General features: G+C 37.8%; 1 protein-coding gene across 2 annotated transcripts; it reads left to right on the plus strand.

Moving 5' to 3' along the window:
• The first annotated feature begins 3,159 nt into the window (after window positions 1-3,159).
• eny2 (ENY2 transcription and export complex 2 subunit) lies at window positions 3,160-7,386 on the plus strand. 2 transcript variants are annotated; one of them, XM_010747112.3, is made up of 5 exons: window positions 3,160-3,433; window positions 3,593-3,670; window positions 4,656-4,726; window positions 6,623-6,697; window positions 7,106-7,386. In XM_010747112.3, the coding sequence occupies exons 2-5, from the start codon at window positions 3,603-3,605 to the stop codon at window positions 7,177-7,179; spliced, it is 288 nt and encodes a 95-aa protein (XP_010745414.1). In that variant the 5' UTR covers window positions 3,160-3,433; window positions 3,593-3,602; the 3' UTR covers window positions 7,180-7,386. The 2 variants fall into 2 exon arrangements, with proteins under 2 accessions (XP_010745414.1, XP_019124693.1); XM_019269148.2 differs by lacking the exon at window positions 3,160-3,433 and having other exon boundaries at window positions 3,440-3,670.
• Window positions 7,387-8,315: the final 929 nt, after the last annotated feature.

The following is an 8,315-nucleotide window of genomic DNA, read 5'->3' on the forward strand; positions in this document are numbered from 1 at the left end:
GTTGCTGAAAAAAGACGTATAAATGTAAGAAAGTGTATCAGGCAGCAGACAATTTTGAGATACTTGTATTTTCATTTTCTCAAACTTAATACCTAATACCTCTGCTTCTGCTGGGAAATATTGTACTTTTTAGTCCTCTACATTTAGTTCCTGTTTAGTTTTTGTACATTCATATCAATACAAAATCTAATTACTATTCAACCACAATCAACTCAGAAATTATGTATTATTATGAATAAAGCTACCTGGTAGTAAAGTAGTTACAGTTAGCTCCATAGCTCTGTACAGCATTAGTGATGATTACATATTAATGTGTCAATATTTATAATGCAAAGATTTATTATTCTGAAACTGGCTATTCTGCATATTGAGTACTTTACTTTTGATGCTAATATTTTCTGAAAAATTCAGGATTAGGTGGAATACTTTTTCCACCTCCCCATGCCTCTTCAGGATTTTACTGGAAAAGAAAGGTTACAGTCATAATCTGGTCTACAGCAGGTTTTTAATGCGTTTAGTCCTTCAGAGTTGTCACAGTCATCTTAGTAGCATCCCTTATCTACGTGCAGAAACATGAATATGATACAGACAGTGTAGTACATTATCAAGGGCACGATCAGCATCAGACAGTTAGAACAGCATGAATGAAGAACAAATAGCCATGACTCAGTTCCTCTGGGCTATTGTGCACCACAAAAAACTGATGTCTAATGTTAGTTGAGTTGGAAGAGCAGCTTCCGTTTCACATTATGACACATCACTGAGCCCACACCACAGGTCCTGCTGCATCCCTTTGTGTTTCCTGCAAAAATTGTACGAATCATTTTCACTTTGATACTTTTCATTACTTTTTCATTTGGATTTTATTTTAAAATTCACCAGAAGTCTTGTGTGTTAAATTGACCAGCTTGACATTTGTGGCTTTGATGTTGTTGTGATCTTGATACCCAAAATAAAAACCTACAGACTAATTATATACATCAGTTTGGATCATAGAAGTGAATTTTGGGGAATACAAGAAGATTGGTCACCTTTGTTTTCTCTGCCAGGTGAAAGGGATCATGTGCTTGGTTGTCTGTGTATGGTTTTTTTCACAGCTAATCTCTGGACAGATCAGCCTTATATTTCTTGCGGACATTTCCTACTATATGCTCAAGGTTGCAGTGCTTCACAATGTTTGAAAAACCTTGAAAATGTATTTTGCTGACTGTTCTGTTTCATTTCGACTGCTGACTCCTCACTCCTCTAACTGTTGTTAGAAGCTGCAGGTGATTAACAACTGCTAGACTAAAAATGAGGCTTACCTAGTGCATTGAAGGCTACATCTTGGCCTTGGCCATGGTTCAAAAACTAACATCCATAGAAAAGCTTGGTCGGATCTTGAACCGGAGCATCTGCAGCTATATGGTCCATCAAAGTTAAGCACGATATGAGATAAATAAATCCCCTTTGCCGCCATTTTGACTGTACATGATTGGCTACTCCTTTTTATTCATTTATTTTTTAAATGATGCATCTGCACAGCCTTGAGAGGTCAAGATCTGCTACAGTGTGTAATGGGAGATTCACTTTCCCTAAAAATCTACTGTAACTGCTTAATTCTGAATTGAATTCCATAGTTTGTTATGAAATGTGAGAAATATGATGCTGGATACTTGTTGGAATTAGATACAGTTATGGGGGTGGATCTAATCAGCTCTGTGCCAAAATTCTGAATAGCTACAACTTCTACTGAAACACGCAGGCTCACTCTGATCTATTTTTAAAAACATTTTGGACTTATCGTCCCATTAATTCTTTTTTTTATTATGTTTTTAGGTGAACCCAGGCCGCTTGGTCACAATACCATTACACTATTCTATGCATCTTAAAGAAAACTGAGCCTATACAATACCAAAACACCATTTATTTATTTATTTGCATACATCTAAATAAGAAAACATACTCTACTATACTACAGGAAAATTCTCCGGTTGCATCTGCGTCACTATCTGTTGCCTGGTGGAGTGCTGCACTCTGAGTGCACTCTTCCTGTTCAGTAGTACAACACCTTTTTCTATTTATGGTCAACAGAACCTTGAGCTGTTTGAATCTTCATTTCATGCTTTTGTTTAACAACAAAAGTTATTTTTGATTCATTTTTTGATGGTTCATGATAAAATGAAGCGTTCAGTGTAGCAGTGACAATGGCTGTTAACTCTCATGCAGCCATATTTGATGTAAATGTATGTTTCATTTCCACATTTCTTGAAATGTGATAAAACAGAGGTGAGTTCAGACACAACTGTTTAAAATCTGAAAATATATGACTTCAATCAAGTCATTAGTTCTTCACTTTACCTCATAATCCCTATTAATGCTCTTCACATGATACTCAGAAGATGCAAACACAAAACACCATGACTTTGTTTTAGTACAGATTTTATCTACAAACAGCACGTCACAGTATATCAGCCTATTTTAAAAAAGGAAGATGTAGTGGCTTTAATAGTATCATAAACATTTAAAGGGAACTAGAACAAAGTATAACAAAAATAGCCTTATATTATCAGACATGGATAACATGTACACACAAACACACACTTCATGACTAATGCTGCTGAAAAACATCAGGTGGTTTATGGTGTTGAAGGGGTTCTCTGGAGCATTAGATGGTGTTATCCTTTATTTGGCATCCAACTTGAGCATGTTTTCCAGCACGTCTAGAAGCAGGCTCTCATAAGTGGTACTTGTGGAAGAGGCCTGGAGCCCCTGCATTTGGAAACAAAGTAAATAGCACTTCATTCAGCCCCGCGTCAAATAAACACTATTCCCGAGTCTGTTTGCTTCAGTCTGAACACATTTCTAAATACAATATAATATTGTGCACTTTGAGTGGTCACCGTAAAGCCAATTTTAAACACTGTAAAACACTGTACATACACTACTGAACACCCATCTGAACTGAGAATCAGTCTTTTAACAGTCACACATTTGGTTCAGGGTTCATTAGTAGTCGTCGTTGGTTAATCTACTTGAATATAATAAAATATATGGAGCTAAAAAGAGAGGTGAGAGGTCAGCCTGCTCCACGACGAGCTCTGATTAAATTATTATTGGACACTGCCGCCGTGTGGCCCAACAGAGTATTGCATTAGAAAAGAGACCTAGGAACCATTGCACCGGTCGGTGTTTCCTGTCGGTAGGTGATAGCTGACAGTACAGCAGTGAAATAAAAACAACGTCTCTTTCTTGAGTCTCATTTCAAATATTTTATTTTTAAAGCGAAACTGCTTGAAAACGTCAAACAGTCGTGTCGTTTCTCTCACAGCGACCGTCGGACTTTGTGGTGAGCGTCGTAAACATGTCCGCCACATGACGTTACTGAACTTTTCCATGCACGTCACGCAGCCTGCAGCTCTGCTCTGATTTCATTACCGTCCTTTTTCACCGTGTAAGTAAATATTGACCGTCTCCAAACTTAAGCAGCGACGCTCAGTTTATTACTGACTGATAAGCTGTGCGTAGCCGCTGCCGCATGACGCCGTGTTACGTGTCGTGGCTGCAGTTTGACTTGAAGTCACAGTGCGTGCTGTCATAATCTGTCCCCAAGGTGAAAGACTATGAGTAAAGAGTCCAGAATGAGGGCTACCATCAACCAGAAGCTGACAGAGATGGGAGAACGAGAGAGGTGAGAGAAAAATACTACAGACGTCTTATTTTATCATAGTTTGTGTCATTTAACAACATTAAAAATAGGTCCAGTGTGTAAGATTTGGGGACTTTATTTTCAGATTAAAAGGCAAACACGGAATATAATATTCATAATTACCGTTTCTATGCATGTATAATCACCTTTTAAATATGAATCTTTTCATTGTTGTTACTTAAAAATGATTTTTATATCTACAGTAGCCCAGAACAGACAAACTAAAAAGTGACTCTAGACACAGCCTCTCGAGTGTTGTTTCTCCTTTACACTAGGGAAGGTGAGGGTGATGTGAGGAGATTGCAATACAGCGATCAGTCCACTAGATCAATTCTAGACACTGGACCTTTTTAAATAGCTGTTAAGTTTATTATAGAGCGTCATTGCATGCTGCGTCAGTCTGATCATGCTGTGACTTGTGAAGTAAAGGCATTATTAGACAGTTTTTTTTATAGCTAAACACATTTTATATAACACATTAGTTGCCTTATCTTAAAGATAGACGTGGAATAATTTAATCTGTTCTCCCTTAAATGTAACGCAATGTCTACAATATTGTTTCGGCGTACTAACAGTTACTTTTACTTTAGTTAAGAAAATGTGAACTAACTTGACTTTTCCATGAATATGTCAACACATAGGTGCTGTGAACTACAAGGAAGATTTCCTAAAGATCTGCTGTCACATTAAATTATCAGTAGTGCAGATATATGGCTTCATATTCCCAATCAGTTAAGACAGTTGAGGAACTTTTGAGGCATGTGCCATGACAACTAAACTGAAGTAACTGAGAGCAAGACTGCTGCTCTAAATGCATAATCTGAATGGGGCATCATAACGTAACAGAGCATGGCACTTATCAAGGCCAAAATAACCAGTGTTGATGATGATGTCAGCTGTTATTGATCACTTCATAACACAGTAACATGTTTCCTTTTTTTTTTGTTTTTAAAACATGTGTTGACAGACTGAAGGAGTTACTGAGAGCTAAGCTCACTGAGTGTGGATGGAAGGACCAGATGAAAGCTCACTGCAAAGGTACAAAATACAGTACAGTTGCTAAGACACATAGCGTAGACAGTCATTGACATGGTGTGATCGATTGACTCCCAAAGAATTGAAAGATACCATCATCTACTTATTCTCGTGTGAATCACACGTGTCCACTAGGGATGTAACGATACACTCAACTCACGATTCGAGTCATGATTTTTTTGTTCACGATACGATTTTTTTCCACGATTTTTTTAAAATCAAAATGAGCTACAGACAAATGACCAAATAAAAATGTTTTATTTGTAGGAAAAAAATCTTTTACAGAAACTCTCAAACAGTTTGTGTTCTTATATAAGTGCAACTTACATCTTAAACAACAAAACACATGACAAGTATCTCCTTTCTTTAGAAACAATCTCACAGTAAACTGCTGTTAACTAGTGTAATGTGCAGTTTTCGCTCACGAGGGGGCTAAACCAGGGCTCTAAATTAACTTTTTTGATCAGCCGCCAATGTGGCTGGTAAGTTTCTGAAGTTACCAGCCAATCAGAATTTCCACTAGACACATTTCTTCCCGTGCGAAAAAGACTTATGAGAGCAACTGAATTAATTTGATCATTTTATTAACTAAAGCTTTAAATTAATCTCACAATGAAGTTGGGAACTTAAGTACATACAAAAATTATCCTAACATTTCATTACTCATTAACCCTTATATACTATTCAGGGTCTGATATGCCCCTTTTTTTGTACATAATAAAATAAAAACATTAAAACTTGCGAGCAGCACACGTCAATTTCCACAGAGCACCTCGAGCGGGCGGAAGCCAGAAATACCCCGTGCAAACTGCCAGTCGTAAAAACAGACAAAAGTGAACTAATTAACTACGTAGCATATTTACACATGTTGAAGCATGTTTAGAAGAACAAACACCGGGAAAATGTCCAAATCTGAGCAAGCAAACAAAGTCTGGCGGGCTAAGCGCTCGCTTCTGAAACACTCCCTGTGAGGTTTGAGGTCGCGTGCAGGACGGACCAAATACGCCACGCTCACTCAACGCGCCGGGAAGCCTGTTTGACCAGTGAGAGCACGCGCTGTGCGGGTTCCCATTCGCCAAGAATCGATTCATTTTTTCTGTCAACTGATGCGAGTCGTCACGCATTTGTACCGATTTTTAATCGTGTCACGATGCATTGTTACATCCCTAGTGTCCACTTTAAAAGGCTTATTTTCTTAGCCTGCATAACTTTAAGGTAGATTCAGACAAATTTAGAGAGTTTAAATTCTGAAAAAATGTTATATTAAAAATATTTTTCTACCAATCAATATATCCCATTGTCAGGTTTTAATACATACCTATGGTGATGTAGGTAACAGTTGGTCTGTTGGCCAAAACAAAAACACAGGAATGAACAGGACTAAAGCAGTACTTCAAAAGGTTTTTTAAAAGCCCTCAAACAACACACCTTTCACACAGCACACATTTTGACTAGTCATGGTAGGAAAGGACAGGTGTTACCAATAAGATTAACGATGGCTTAGTTGTATTAAGTCGTGACAAGTGAGCCAGCGAGGCCAGGAGCCTGAAAGTGAAGCAGCTGAATGGAATTCAGCCATCATTAAGTTTATTATTTACACCTGTGCTTCTCCTGCAACACGTCAAAATGCTCAATGTGCCAAAATGTGAAGTGAAGTTAAATCAATAACACAACTGATGCGTATATCCTCACTTTTATTCTGCCACTGAAGCATGAATCAGCCTTACACCCGAAGTGAGCAAAACACATTAAAACATCCAGAGCTTTAGGACTGGAGAAGACAACTTAGGACATAATAAAGTACATATGTATTTGGCTGTTTGAAGTCTGTGGAGCAGTGTTTGTGGTCATTTTGAAACACTGTTAAAATATCTACTTTTCTGTTTCATTTTTTTGTAGAAGTAATCAAAGAAAAAGGCTTTGAGCACGTCACTGTGGAGGACCTGGTGGTGGAGATCACTCCCAAAGGAAGAGGTATCTTATTCTGACTTTTTGGAAGAAGTGATGCTGCAGCACACGCAGATTAAAACGCTCTAATTAGACTTTGTGCAGCTTTTATGGCTTTGTTGTTTGCTTTGTCCTGCTACCAACAATGTTGTTAAATACATGCACTGGATTTAGTTTTGTGTCCTCTTGAGTTAAAAACAGAACACTTGGCTTTGGTACAGGATGAACTTGAAGCTACCATTTTCATAGAGTCAGTTCAGTAGCCTCAGTAGGAGGAAGTGCAGTCACGAGATGTGGTTTCCAGTAATGGATGTGGGTGTGAGCATGTACACTGAAGTTAGAGCTAGTTTGGCAGCAGTACGTGCATTACACTGTATCTGCATGAAAGTAAAAAGTAAAAAAAAAAAAAGTCATGGATGTGTTTCTCTCTTGCAGCCTTGGTGCCAGACAGCGTGAAGAAAGAGCTTCTCCACAGAATAAGAGCCTTTTTAGCTCAGCATGCCACCTAATTTTAACATTTCCTTAGACCACTTGCCTATACTATCATGTTGAATACTTTTAATTAGTTGATTTACTTGAATTTTAACGCACTAACATACTTAGATATTTTGTTGCATGTTTTTCCTAATTCTGTTTCTACAGACTAACATTGCACATTTTTAGTTGTCCTCTGTTTATGAGATAAGCTACTTAAATAAAGTGCTTGATTCGTTGGACATGAGTGAACAATCTTTTTCAAAACCATAATAATGTTTAAATAGAACATTTTACTGTCCTGCCCTGAGATGAGGTGGTGACTTGTCCATGGTGTACCCCACCTGTTGCCTACAGTCAGCTGGAATAGGCTCCAACTGGACACTGATGAGAATAAGAGATTACAGAAAATGGATGGATGATTTTTACTGTCCTGACGTTATTCTTTTTTTAGTAAAACATAGCACCACATACCACCAAAGATGGTAAAGATTTATTTATTTTATTTATGTATTTATTACATAAATAAATCTTTAAGGTGGTATTGGTTGGATATATAATTACTTATATGGGGACCATGAGTCCACAAATAAAGCCGCATTTGTTTATTACCACAGTGGTTGTAAATAATTGCATGATGTATTTCACACAGAATTATCTCCACTAGCAGTGAGTGAAGTGTGAGGATGACTTGACGTTTTTATATCATGGAGTAGGTCTAGACTGTACTCTTCATAAAATATTTACAAAGGCCCAACAATTTCCACCATGAGCAAGCTCTTGGTGAGGGTGCCAAGTAAAAAAACTTCCTTTAAACACGCAACAAACTTGAGCAGATCCCAGCTCATTGGTGGACTGCCACCTGCCACTGTACACTTGCCCATTTCAGAATGAAATAAACAAAATAATGTCTTCCCGGACATGTTATCCAATGATGCTTTCCACTGAAGTGCAATGGAAAACTTGTGATGAGGATCCAACTGTATGTGTAGTGTGTTATCAACAGGTATCAACACAGCATGCAGCTTTACACCTGGCCCTTCAAAGGTGGAACAAAAATGTGACAACTGGGAGAATAATCTGTTTATTACCACAGTAATATGAATCACACCCAGCTGGTACAGCACATTAACAATGACCTTTGATTAAATGGACTTAAATCCAAGGAGCC

Source organism: Larimichthys crocea, chromosome XIII, assembly GCF_000972845.2.
Source record: "Larimichthys crocea isolate SSNF chromosome XIII, L_crocea_2.0, whole genome shotgun sequence".
Taxonomy (NCBI): domain Eukaryota; kingdom Metazoa; phylum Chordata; class Actinopteri; family Sciaenidae; genus Larimichthys; species Larimichthys crocea.